Source organism: Andrena cerasifolii, chromosome 8 (genome assembly GCF_050908995.1).
Source record: "Andrena cerasifolii isolate SP2316 chromosome 8, iyAndCera1_principal, whole genome shotgun sequence".
Taxonomy (NCBI): domain Eukaryota; kingdom Metazoa; phylum Arthropoda; class Insecta; order Hymenoptera; family Andrenidae; genus Andrena; species Andrena cerasifolii.
In genome coordinates, this window is record NC_135125.1 from 12286796 (window position 1) to 12300060 (window position 13265).

Here is a 13265-nt window from a genome sequence, read left to right on the forward strand (position 1 = left end):
CGATGCTCTGACGACGGCCGTCGCGACGACGAGGAGCTGCCCTCGCAGCTTGACCCCTCCGCGTCGACCTCAACCTCGACGTTGCATCGACAGCCTCATCACCATCACCATCGACATAGCCGCGACGACGTGGAGATCTCGTACATGATCGAGGATCTGGATGCCATCGAGCCAGCGCCCCTCGAGTCCCATAGAACTCCCCAGAGGGCCTTCAGCTGCGACCAGGCCGCGTCGGCCACCCTCAGCGTCGAGAGCGAATGCGCGGAGTTCCGAACGTATCGAAGCGCGGTGACCAGATGGGCCGACAGCAGCTTCCTGTCGCCCGACGACGCGTTCTGGAACCTGAAGAAACGCGCCAGCGAGTGCTCCGAGTTCCGATGGGCGCTGCACACCTCCAACACCGACCTGGACCTGGCGAAGAAGACCAGATGCGGCTGCCACAGCCTGACGCCCGACGAGAAGAAGTCCCACGACCACCCGCGTGGCGACCTGAGGAAGCACCACAGCGCGGAGACGGACAAATGGTCGGTGAAGCCCGACTACCTCCAGACACCGATGCACGACCTGAGGAAGCACAGCAGCGACGACACCAGGATGGCCAGGGACGCGAGGTGGCTGCAGGTGCCGGAGGCGTTGCCCAACCCGAAGCCCAGATGCACCTGTCCGAAGTCCAAGACGATGATAATGCCACCTTCGTCGCCGGTGCAAGAGAAGGAACAACAGGAGCCGGAGAAAGCTACGATCCCGAAGCCGGAAAGAAAGCTGTATTACTCTACATCGCTGACTGTCCAGCCGCCGGAAGAGCCGCCCGCGCCGCCTGCGTCCCTGCCGCAGAAGCCAGAACTGAAGAAGCACGTGAGCGAGGACACCAGGCTGGTCAGGCCCGAGAGGACGAGGGAGAGGCCGAAGCTGGAGCGCTCGCACGCCAGAGTCGACAGTCAGATGTCGAAGAAATGGGGCGGCAAGGACAAGGTGGAGAAGGTGGAGAAGGTGGCTAGCCCCGAGGAGAGGAAGAAGCCTCGACCGAAGTGGGCGATGAAGCCACACTTCTCGTTGCCAGTGGAGGAGAAGAAGTCGAGATGGAGGGGTTCGAGCCAGGAGTCGACGGAGGGTTTCAAGAGCAAGAGCCTGAAGGAACGGCCCAAGTACAGCATCCGGAGGAGCCTGTCGCCCGAGCCGGATCCTCGCCAGGTGACCAAGCTGGAGAACAGGATCGTCCGACGGCTGATATCCCCGGAGATCACCATCATGGACGCGAAGTGGGCCCCGTACGAGGACGCTTCTCCGTTGCCAACGGTTGGAGTGAAGAAGCGCGAGCCGAAGCACATCAGCGAGATAAAGTGGGCGCCGTACGACGGCTCTCCGAAGGAAGGCGGTGGTAGCTTCGCGGTCCAGGAGCCCGAAGATCCGGAGTCCTGGTCGCCTTTCCACAATGTCACACCCACCCACCATCCACCTCCAGTGGCGACGCCGCCTGGCAGAAGCGACGACGAGGACTTCCGGTGGAGGATCCTGAACCAGGTCTCTGCGTTTCCGCTCTACCAGGGAGCCTGGAGGGACGAGTCCCCGGAGAAAACGCCGCCCAGGAGGGTGCAGTCCCCCGTGGACCTGTCGCCGCCGATTTGGTCACCCCAGGTGCCAACTTCGCCAGTGAAGAGGCAGAGGTCGCAGCAGCAGTACTCGCCCCAGCCACCGTCGCCTGCCCGCAGAAAGAGCCTGGTGAAGGCTCGCCTGTCGACGAAGAAGGCGCTCAGAGCCAGGTCGCAGAGCCACCAGGTGGACGAACGATTGGCGCCACCCGCTGTGATCGTTCGCGCGGCGAGCGAGGACCCGAAGGGCCGTCAGAGGCCGCAATTGACGAGATCGAAGGCACTGCTGGAGGTGCCGGCGACGATAGGCATCACGAAGAGGTCGTTGAGCGAGGATGTGCCCCGCACGCGTGCCCGCGAACGACCACGTGCCCCAAACAGGGCGCGCAGCGAGGAGACCGCCAAGTACGACGACCCGTGGTTCGCTAACGACGGCTTGATGGGCGAGAAGACCGAGCTGCGGGAATACGTGACCACGGTTTAGCGTGGAGGAGGGGAGCTGAAGGGGAGAAATTGACGGTACTCGAAATGGAGCGAAGGTATTTTATAATTAGTTCGGTCCCGACAGGGCACGCTCATAGTTAGCTCGCTTAGACGTTTTGTACCGACGTTAGCGATCGGACCGATACCGATACTATTAATGATATTCAATCAATTCGATACTAAAGTACTCAATGGACAGTATCGATGCGAATTGAAACTTTAGGTACTTGGTATCAATTTTCGATACTGATACTTCTTGAATCGATATCAATTCCAAAAGCGCTTACACCGAATCGATACCCGTTTGATACCTCGTGAAAGTATCGATACCCGTTTGATACCTTACGAAAGTATCGACACACGTTTGATACCTCATGAAAGTACCGATATACATTTCATATTTCTACAAATGCTTGGTATTCGTTTGATATTTTACGAATGCATCGATACCTGTAGATATTAAACTTTTGAAATTATGGATATTCATTTGATACTTCACCGGAATATATTGATAAAAGGAATGATATTTTATTAATTAAGCAAAGTAATGTTAAGATGATTACGGTAAGAAGAAATTGTATTGATTCCCCAGTTAATTGTATCATGCTTAACGATCTCTCTTTTTTACTTAAAAACTTACGATCAGATTACTTGTCTCGATATATTCATTTATTAAATTTGTTGGTCTCTGCTGCTTGTATTGCAACTTCTGTATTGAAATTTTGCGATTTTATGGCCAAAATTACAGAAATGAAAATTTTGAATTTTACAAATTTAATACAAATGTCAATTGAAGAACTATATCCATTTTCGTGGTCAAAACCAGAAAACTTATTTTTAATATATAAAATTCGTCACTTTTATGTTATTATATATGAGAAACTAAATTATCCGAAAAACAGCACTTACAAAAATTGGTGAAAACCCATTTAACAGTAAAATTGGTGGCATTTGGTATTCATATTAGTTCTCCATTGACATTTGCATTTATTTTGTCGAAATCAAAAATTTATTTTTGTGTATCAATACTTTCGGATCGAACGGGTATCGATCCCTTCATAGAGGTATCAAATAGGTATCGATACTTTCGTGAGGTATCAAACAGGTATCGATACCTTCATAGAGGTATCAAACGGATATCGATACTTTCACAGAAGTATCAAACGGGTATCAATATTCCTGATACCTACGTCTTAGATACTATTCGATACCGCATCATAATTTCCGGGCTGGTATCGATAGTACTGATTTGGTACCGATCCGATCACCAACCGACGTAGAGAGACGAGGGAGGTGTCCGTTGAGCAGGGATTCGGCGCTAGCGCGAGAATTATTTTGCGTCTCTGCAGCCATTCGCCATTCTAAATTGCACCGTCGACGACGCTGGGGCAGAGGGGCGCCGCGAGTCGTACAGAGACCGTGATTCATGAGAGCGAACCGAGGTGAGAGGGAACGGAGTGTCCGAAGACTTCCCGAAGACGAGCGACATCCACGCTGGCCGCGATTACGTCTTCGTCGATCTACGGAACGAAGACGTAACGATCACTTCCCTGCGACAGGTGCGAGCTGCGCGTGGACGCGCGCGAGTCGCGGTGAAGGGCGAAGGGCAAGTTAGGCACCGAGTTGATGTAGCATAATGAAGAGAAGGTGCGGGTTCCGGAGCCGGAGGGACTCGAAACGGGAAACTGGGCAGCCCTGGGGAGCGCGGTTTAGCGGAAACGAACAATTACTTGGGCTCGACACTGAACTTCTTCAGCAACACTGAGCACCGAAAAGTACAGCTCGAGGCCATTGTCTAGCCCGTGACGACGAGGTGACAGTCCGCATAGCGTGTTTAATTGATAATGCTAGTCGATAACGGGAAACTTAATATTCGATTTAAAGGTACACCGACTTAACGATAATAAAGTACGAGCTTAGTTCTTAAGCGTAGCTGATTAATTAAAGAGGAGCGACGAGAGTGCCGAATAAAACGAGAGGAACTGCGTGTTGCTGACTGGAGAGCGAGCTGATCGAACGGATGGGGACGCAACGGGGAGGGGCTGATCGTACGCGCACGACAACGGCGTGCGGCTCGATCGCGGAGGAAGAGGAAATCGAAACGGTCGATACGATTCCAGCGCACCCCTGAGGATTATACGAATCGTCCCGTTCCAGGGGCTAGAAGCCGAAAGTTCGTTCGGTGAGTCGTCGGGGCTCGGCGAGCAGGACACCTTTGTTACACATTCCTTTCTGTTTCTTCGGGACGCAGCCGCGAGGACGACCCGCCGTGGTAATTACGGACGGGGTCGTCCGCGAGTCTCGTACATACGCATAATTAAGTTGTTTCGTGGAAAATAAACGGAGGGGGGGCTGCTATCCGTCGCGTTAGCTAAGCGACTGAGATTAGCTACCCTCGTGTGCCGGCGCGTGCAATATTAATTAGGATTATACATTATAGTTGATTGAATAGCCATTTAAGGATGGGGTACTAAGGTTAAGCGAAGCAACGCGACTGTCTGCGTTACTGGCGGCCGTATGTACTTAACGATTCATAGTTTCAGTAGCGACTTTTCAATTGACCGCGTCCGCCTGTCTGTCTGTCTGTCTGTCTGGCTGTGTCTTACGTTGCTGTCGCGCGCGATTCATCGATACGTTCCCAAAGCGATCGGCGATCCTGCCGGCCCGCCGGATTTTCGAGTACTGTATACACGAACACCACCCGCACGCAAACCGCGCATGGCTCTCTTGCTGGCTTCTAGCCGCGATACTTGATCGTTTTAGATTTTTGATATTATATTGCGGGTGATTCAGATGTTTCTCTGGACGGAGGAAGCCTCGATTGAAAGTGTATTTTGTATTTCGATTATTCGAACGCATTCCCCCGATCGTCGGTCCGCGCAACACCGACTAATCAGCGCTCCAAGGTATCGCGATCCATGATACGCTCGCGCGTGCACACAGGCGAATGCATTTCCTCCTCGGCGCGCGTGTACCGCGCCCGTTACTTCGGCAATCGAGGTAGTAAGGGGCGTGACACCGCGGAGGACAATGCGGGATGCGCAGGGGGAAGCTGAATTATAAGTGCTCGCTTAATTGCGGTAACAGAGCTCGTGAAAATGATAGTAAGTCGATCAGACGGTTTCCCTTGCTTTTCACGAGTTGCGTTCGTCAGGTTTACTGTGCGCGTATAGGTGGTTTGCAAACGCTATACATTCGAGCATCGTCACCACAGATTTTGTACATATTTTTCATATTTAACGGTACGATAGCTGTAATTCTAAATTACGCGGCAGGTATCCCAGCACGCTGTCACATTCGAATTTGCCAAAAGATAACGGAAAAGATGAGAAACGAAGGAGGGGGCGTTTCCTCGAAGCGTGGGATCCTCGCGACAAACTCGGGACTTCCTCCCATCGACTTTCCGAACTCTGATTTTCCTTTTAGTCGTTCGTTTACCCTCGCGGTTTCTCGATGTCGTCTCGTGTTAAGAACCTCCCTGCAACACTCCTCCACGCCGCCAAGGCCACTTTCGACGTGTCGCGGTTATTAGAGAATAGAACGAAAACGAAGGGGAAAAAGGAATCGAGAACAGGTCTCGCGATTAAGACTCATTCTAATCAGCCGCGCGAATAAAAGACTGCGCCGCCCGTTTCGAGCCTCGGACACGGGGGACTCCCCGAGGCGGAGGGGCCGTTTCGTTTCACGTTTCTTATTCGCGCGGCTCGACGCTCTCGCTGGGAAAAAGAAAACGGGGAGAAAATTTACAAAAAAAAAAGATGGTAGAGAAGCAGGAAGAGAAAATTCACAGAGATAGAAATTATTTTCTAAAGAAACAAACAAAAAAATGTGTAAAGTAAGAGGGTGGGAGAGAAAGGCACCGAGAGAAAGAGAGTGAGAGAATGGTAGGATTAAAGGAACAAAAAAAAAGAGTAAACGTATGGGGCGAAAATGTCGACGACGAGCTTGCGCAAGAGTCGCGCGAGGAGCGAAAAAGAAAAGAGAAGACGGGGGAGGAAAGGAGAAGAGAGAAGAGAGGAGGGAGCTGGAAAACTGCCTTTTTTCTCCGGCGTGTTTCGCGTGACCTCGTGCCGGCGAATTTTTTCTATGAACGTGCGTGTGTTTTGAACGAGAGCAAAGAGAGAAAGGAAGGAGTGGGTAAAGGGGATGAAAATACATGAAGAATGCTGCGCGCCTGATTTTACCGTTGCGTAGCGCACGAGTGATTCTTCGCTCGGGTATTTGTAAGTACCGTTTAAGGGGGTGGGGGGCACAGCCTGCAGATATTATTGCGCCATTAGTTGCATCCGATCGACGACGCGTTTAATTAGTTGGCGATTATCTCGTGGCTAGGCAGTCTATCTTTCTTTGGCCGGCCGCGGAGGCCGCGTTTGATCTCGAGAGATACACGGGGCGCGGTGATCTTCTTCTACTTCTTCTTCGTTCGACCTTAGGATTACATTAGCGTAAATCGTTGTAGCGACTACTTGGTAGCGTTTTTGAAGGCTCCAATTCACCCTCGAAGGCTCCGAGACATTTCTAGCGACTTTGCACGCCCCTTCTAGCCACTAACATACTCGCGCGCACGTGTGATGCATGTATCGAGCTATGCCCCGAAGACTTTGATGATTTTTAATAGGCAGGATCTGTTCGTTTCGAACGCGTTACTTTGCACTAGCTAGTTAAGGAGGCTAATGTTAACGGTAGTGTATTTATTACGGATACTTGGCGTAGTTACCGAGGAAAAGGCTGCAATCGCATTTATCGTTTCGTAGTTCGAACGCTGTAGCTGCACACGATACTTGTACAGCAAACGCGGGCCCTCTCTCGGTCGAGCTTTCTCGAGATCAGACGCGAACGCGTCCCGTGGTCGCGTTTAGGGACCTTGATCTGGGTTAAGAAGGGGCCGTGAGATGCACCTCTCCATCGTGTGCACCGTTGCACCGTCGCACCGCTGCACCGCGATCTTCCGCCGCGTGGTCCAGCGCGGATCCTCGCGTCGTCGTTCCACGGGACTGTTCTCGCCGATGGGGAGCAGGCGCGACGCGTGGCTGCCGGATGGGATGCAGGAACGAACGGGGGGAGAGTACGGGGGAAGACGGCCACAGCACTTGTATTGAAAATGAAAATTGTACTGTTATGAGCGCGCTGCATAGCGATTCGTTTCTTCTCGAACGTACACCCACGTATACACGTATACAAGTATATAGGTTTCATTCCTTCGTAGTGCATACAATAATTAATTCCGGCGTGTCGTTGCGTACTGTATAAAGATAATATACATAGCGTAATATATTAATTGCGGTAATTGCCATCGGTGCAGGGCGACGAATTTAACGGCTCCCGCGCGCCGGAGAGCCGCGTTCAAGTGAAACGGAGGTAGAAAGGAAAGAGCGAGTGATTCGTGACGCGTTGTTCTCGGAAGAGGAGAGACGCTGTACGGTGTAAAGCGAGGGAAAACGGGAATACAAATTACATTGTATCTGTGCTGCCATTAGCGCTAAAAAGAGGGGAGGAACAAATTAAGAGGACAGACGAAGCCAAAGTATATAGTTAATGAAAATAACCGGGTCACACGTACACACACACACATACATATATCCATGCGTACGTACGAAACAAGTACATATTGGTGTGCAAGCGTGCATAGGATACACACACACATACCCGACGAGATGTAATTAAATAAGTAATTTAATCCCGAAAAGAATTCGTTTCGCGATACGTGAATGATTTTAGGAGCCTTCGTGTTGAATAATTAGCAGTCTCATTCCATGTATCGTATAATCGAGAGATCGAGTGACCGTGATCAGTACGTATATAGCGATATAAAGTCATTTAAACGAGTAAAACGATAACAAAGAATACGCGAAATGACGATGAGTCTGTCAACGACGGCTCGTAGTGTGTACTGTATTCGAACGTGATCGATTTGTTATGTCCCCGATTATTGTTATGTTGTGCTTCTTATTATTGCTATTGTACGTTTATTATTATTATTATTATTATTATTATTATTATTATTATTATTATTATTATTATTATTATTATTATTATTATCGTCATGTTTATTGCGACTCCGACAACTATTACCGTCACCGAAAGTATTATTATTCTTATCATTATGCGAGAAAGATCAACCGCCGATATTTTCTAGTCGAATTTCTCTAGTCCCAATTAGAGTACTGTCGATATACTCAGTCTCCCCCGTCCCCGATGCATTTGATTTTTCTCGAAATAATCCCACGACGATGCTGCTACGCGTTGCAGGGCGCATAGATCCTGCGTAATAGAGTGATGCATTTACCTGTGCGACAAATGCAGTATACAACCCGTAAAATATGAGGTCAATGTTGATTTGTTTAAATAAATGTAAGTTTGAAAATCCAACAGCACTGTGTAATCACTCAACGCTCCCTGTACGGCTCACGTGTTGCAGGAGATATAGTAGAACTCTGCGAATACTTTATTACCGACACACGAAGGCCATCCCAAGCATAGACGTATATCGACGGAGCGTAAGCTGAGATGTTATGAAGCCGATACATCGATGTTATGAAGCCGATACATCGATGCCCATTGGTGACAAAGACGTAACAGCATTAATTTAATTTTTCAAAATTTTAAAAATAAATTTTTTTTTTTTAATTTTTCGGTTTTTTTTCGAAACCGTTTGTCGCATGAGGAAAAGTAAGAGAGCATAAAATATGCTTCTTGTCTAGATCTACAACTTTTGTTGGACATATTTTTTTATGGTATCAATAATTTAGAGGATGTTATATAATATGGACTTATAAAAAGTTGAGATTTGACCATCCCCATTCTAGAGAGATCAATTAAATTTAAGTAAATCTAGGAACCTGTTTACCCTCCAGAAAACAGGTTCTAGATTTTCAAATTTTTAATTTTATTGTTAATTTTTAAATTATGCAATAAATTAGAGTAAATTTTAGACTATATTGAATACCCATAAAATTATAGATTTGTCTACATTTTATTCATAACCTATTTTATTATTTGCAACTATTCTGGGGGGTGCTGCGAAGAAACTTCAAAAGTCGAAAATAAGAGCCACCCTATTGTATACAATAATTCGTATCTCCATTCAACTCCAACGTTCCATGCGGAATCACCCACACCCTCTCCCACTTCTGTCGCGTGATAAATTGCTGTTGAACACTGCGCACTTCAATCGCGCGCTTCTGCGTTAATTGCCGCTTGACAAGCGGCACGTTCAGGATAAAGAGTTATTTCCATCCGTATGCTCGCGGGCCCTATCAACGTGTAAACATAATGTATGGCGACATTGGCGACGTGCCAAAATGGCTGATCTCAACAAAGAGCTGAACGAGTATCTCCTCAGTAGTAAAAATGAGAAGCAATTCAAGATCACCGTGCCCTCGGTGACGTTGCCGTCAACGAGCATTGGAAAATGGCTCGGCAGAACCGGCGACGAAGGCAGGGAGGAGCCGGGATGGCTGCAAGGCACGCAAAGGGAGTGCTGCCCTAGTATGGTTCGTACCAGCTAACATAACCTCAAACGCCGAGTGTTTCGAGCGCGAGCGGTCGAATTGGGGAGTTCTCAATGACATATCGTTCCCTCCTGACAGACGCGCGTGCAAAGGCTTGTAGCATTTGTCGTCTGCTTCGCCATGGGCATACTCTGCTTCTGTCTCTCCGCGATCTATGTCCCGGTCCTGTTGCTCAAAGCGAGAAAGTTTGCGCTACTCTACACCTTGGGGAGCGTCTTCTTCCTGTCCAGGTAAGTACATCGCGCGCGGAACGAGCGGGTCCGTTCGTTAAGGAAGTAGGATTCACGGAGGATTCTTTTTCTTATAGTTTTTGCTTCCTTCTGGGGCCGTTAAATTACTTGAAGTCATTGTTCACCGCTGAAAGGAGGTGTTTCAGTGTGTCCTACTTTGCGACTCTGATAGCGACACTCTATTGCGCCCTACATTTGCAGTCCACGCCGTTAACGGTACTCTTCGCCGTTTTACAATTAATAGCCATGTTGTCGTTCTTAGTGAGTCACATACCGGGAGGAACTAAGGGTTTGATGTTCTTTACCAGAATCTTCAAATCTTCAGTGAATTCCACATTACCTGTATGATATTATAGATACTAGGCGTCAAATACACGTATGTTTGAAACGAACGTTTGTATCTTTGATTTTTGCATATACAAAATCTCCATGTACAAAATATATAGGATTCTACATGTAACTGAACGACGGTTTGGTACCAAAGACTGACTTTTCTAATGAACAATCGGGCTTTATGTAATATAAACTTATGGGAATTCGTGGAAAGATTCGTGTTAAATAAGAAATGTAGACCTTTGAGTATCACAGATACAATTTATTTTATTAATATGTAAGTACAACCTTTGTATATAAATGTATTTATATATTTGTAAAGTTACATTCTTTTTTATGCATTTCTGTACATTTATATTAACGCTAATATTCTCAGAGCTTGTACAATTGTATTTACACATTTCGTACCTATTGTAATTTAAAATAAAAAGCAAGCGGCTTGTGCCGGTGGGGTATACGTTAGCCGTGGTTGTTTCAGAATTTCTTCTTCTGCTTTAACATTTTAGTAGCCTTCACGCGATTACTGTTGCCTTGCAGACGTTTCACCTTCAGCGGTAAATACGTGACACTCGCAGCTTTCGGATTTACCTCGGAATGGTTTTTTGGTTTTCCAGTAAACTTCTTTTTCTGAATACTTATATATCTTGAGTGTTTCTTAATGCTTGCGTCGAATTCGTCGGAATCATAATTAGTTATTGAGATAAACTCATCCTCAGTTTTCTCTGCAATGGGTTCGCCCGCGGAACATACTGTCGCGCCCGGCGGTACAAACGCTCTTTCTTTGCGCGAGGATCGGTACTTATATACATTCGTGGATAATCTAAATTTAATCGCCTCTGAAGAGTTAGAATGCGATTCAGTCTCAATGCTTATTTCGTTTTCTTTGTACAGCACTGTCTCATCTAATGCTTCAGTGCCCTTAAATAATTGAAGTGAATTTTTCGGCGGAGACGTGTCTTTATAAATATCATTTACTTCCATGTACAGTGGATGAAAATGGTGATTCGAAGATTCCCTTACAGTATTCTGAAATCAAAGTAATAGATTACTATTAATTCATTAGAATTTTAGTTGACACGATTGATATTCTTGGTGTAATTAAGTAACTGTACCTTAAGAGCGCATGCAGCGGATGCAAATCCAATGGTGCTTAAGGTATTAGCTTTTAAGTTAGGCAATAGTAATATCGGTACTCTTTTATTCTGAGCCATCATAATAATGTGTCTTATTAAAAGCTGTGGTTCAATGTTAGCATCCACTAAGATGCAACAGACAGTATTCTTCTCCAAAGATCTTGTGATTGCATTTAATCCCATAATAACTGAATTTCTAAACATTTTAGCATTATTAAAGTTTGTACATTACAAGATTAAGCACTGAGTTACACGATTACTTACGCTATCTCTGTATTAGGTACATGATCTTGCTTCAAAAATGCCTCCTTTTTAGCCTGTGTGCGTTCATCTCTTTTCATGTGTCTAAGCTGCGACCATGGAATTATATGAGATACTCGTTTTATAGCAGGCATTAGTCTATAAGTATTAATTATAAAATGTACCACTTCGTGTTAACAGTTGTTATAAGGCGCTTAATGCAACTTTTAGAACTTACTTCTTTAAGAGCTCTTCCAACACCACGCACTTATCTGCAGTTGCGACAGGCCTAATGAATGTAAATAATTATTAATAATAAAGGTATATATTTTTACGATAATAAACGTGTGATTATTCTGTCGAAATTCATAGGTATGTCCTGTACCAATAAGTATCCTGAGGTTGTGCCAGAACATTTCGCAATCCCTTGCTCGGCGTTTTCTTCGCTGACAGGGTATGCTTTTGCTGTTGTTTCGACAATACTGGCGTGCTCATCGTCAAGCAATTGAAAATTCGCACACTAACGTAGGTTAAGTACTCTTATAAACACATGGCAACATCTATAATCATTGACCGTGTAACTAATGGAACCATACTTTCATACGAAGCATCGGAACTACTAGGTAAGTATTTGGAGACATTGAAATCTCGTATATTCAGATTTATAAACTTTGCACGTTTCGTAAGATCCTAAACAACATTTCATATAACAGTGTGAGCGTGTGAGAATAAAATAAACTGCTCCCTGGAAATATGCAACCTAGTTTGCGATACAGCATTGCCATCTAGTGGACATGCGTTGGAATTAAACTGCCCCGGCTATTATGCAACCCAGTGAGCAAGGATGTCCTGCTATCTAGCGTCAATCCAAATGGATTAAATCGCTGTAGAGACAGGCAACCTACAGTCGTTAAGGGGGTAGACACGGGTAATGCAGCGCGCTGTATACCGACACAATCTGGCCCGAAACATGGGTTCGGGATTTTTCGTTTTTCGTCCTTATATGAGCAGATTTGGGGCTGGGCGAGATCTCATTCGAAAGAGGAAGGTTCAATGCGGAGCGCTCTGCTCATGGTTCAACGAGATTGTGTTGATATGTAATAATATCAGTGTCCAAAGTAAAGCAAAAGTCGACAAAATATACCCGCAGAATCCAAGCATTTTTAGGTCACTAAAAGAGTTTTGTGACTCAAACGGTGAGCAGAGCACTCCGCATTGAATCTTCTTCTTTCGAATGAGACCTCTCCCTGACCAAAATCTGCTCATATAAGAACGAAAAACGAAAAATCGTGACTACATTCCCAAATCAGAGTTCCGCCATATTGGCGATAATACATAGCAAGTCACGTGACAAATTTAGTTGAGGTAGTAGATACGAGATGGCGCCTACTCGGGAGGACTGCCAACGTGGATTCATAGCAAAACTGAAGCGATAGCTGGATATACGAGCCACAATAAAAGCATGATGGAGTCAATGTATGCATTTTCAGACGATTGTAGGTTAGGTTGTATTCATTTTAGGCATACATTGACATAGGAACTGCTGGGAATTGTATACATTTACTAAATTAGCGCTTTTATCGTTACATATACATCACTTGAAATCGCTGTCGTATTTATGTCATAGTAATTCAGGCAGTTAGAACAACAACGGACTAACCTACCTTAAAAAAAAATTTCCTATTGTACATCGATGGCTTACAATTAGTGCACACATATTGTATGTCCACTTTTAGCGTTTTTGAG

At 46.2% G+C, this 13265-nt stretch overlaps 3 protein-coding genes across 3 annotated transcripts; 2 read left to right on the forward strand and 1 right to left on the reverse strand.

The window, feature by feature from the left end:
- The first annotated feature begins 144 nt into the window (after nt 1-144).
- On the forward strand, nt 145-8441 carry LOC143372380 (uncharacterized). Its single transcript, XM_076818530.1, has 2 exons — nt 145-2128; nt 3422-8441. Exon 1 carries the CDS (start codon nt 145-147, stop codon nt 2071-2073), a length of 1929 nt encoding a protein of 642 aa, XP_076674645.1. The 3' UTR covers nt 2074-2128; nt 3422-8441.
- Nucleotides 8442-9255: 814 nt separating this feature from the next.
- LOC143372061 (uncharacterized) lies at nt 9256-10608 on the forward strand. Its single transcript, XM_076817891.1, has 3 exons — nt 9256-9565; nt 9662-9813; nt 9891-10608. Exons 1-3 carry the CDS (start codon nt 9374-9376, stop codon nt 10159-10161), a joined length of 615 nt encoding a protein of 204 aa, XP_076674006.1. The 5' UTR covers nt 9256-9373; the 3' UTR covers nt 10162-10608.
- On the reverse strand, nt 10394-12283 carry LOC143372060 (uncharacterized). Its single transcript, XM_076817890.1, has 5 exons — nt 11905-12283; nt 11758-11808; nt 11544-11678; nt 11259-11475; nt 10394-11172 (listed from the first exon to the last, which is right to left on the reverse strand). The coding sequence occupies exons 1-5, from the start codon at nt 12012-12014 to the stop codon at nt 10621-10623; spliced, it is 1065 nt and encodes a 354-aa protein (XP_076674005.1). The 5' UTR covers nt 12015-12283; the 3' UTR covers nt 10394-10620.
- Nucleotides 12284-13265: the final 982 nt, after the last annotated feature.

Bases quoted from the DNA above. Each gene is read 5' to 3' on its own strand.
- LOC143372060 (XM_076817890.1), bottom strand. From the start codon at position 12,014: ATGAGCACGCCAGTATTGTCGAAACAACAGCAAAAGCATACCCTGTCA. The intron at 11,476-11,543 runs GTAAGTAATCGT...TAAAATGTTTAG, and splicing joins GTACCTAATACAGAGATAGC to AAATTCAGTTATTATGGGAT. The intron at 11,173-11,258 runs GTACAGTTACTT...CTTTGATTTCAG, and splicing joins CCGCTGCATGCGCTCTTAAG to AATACTGTAAGGGAATCTTC.
- LOC143372380 (XM_076818530.1), top strand. From the start codon at position 145: ATGATCGAGGATCTGGATGCCATCGAGCCAGCGCCCCTCGAGTCCCAT.
- LOC143372061 (XM_076817891.1), top strand. From the start codon at position 9,374: ATGGCTGATCTCAACAAAGAGCTGAACGAGTATCTCCTCAGTAGTAAA. The intron at 9,566-9,661 runs GTTCGTACCAGC...CCCTCCTGACAG, and splicing joins GGGAGTGCTGCCCTAGTATG to ACGCGCGTGCAAAGGCTTGT. The intron at 9,814-9,890 runs GTAAGTACATCG...TTTTTCTTATAG, and splicing joins AGCGTCTTCTTCCTGTCCAG to TTTTTGCTTCCTTCTGGGGC.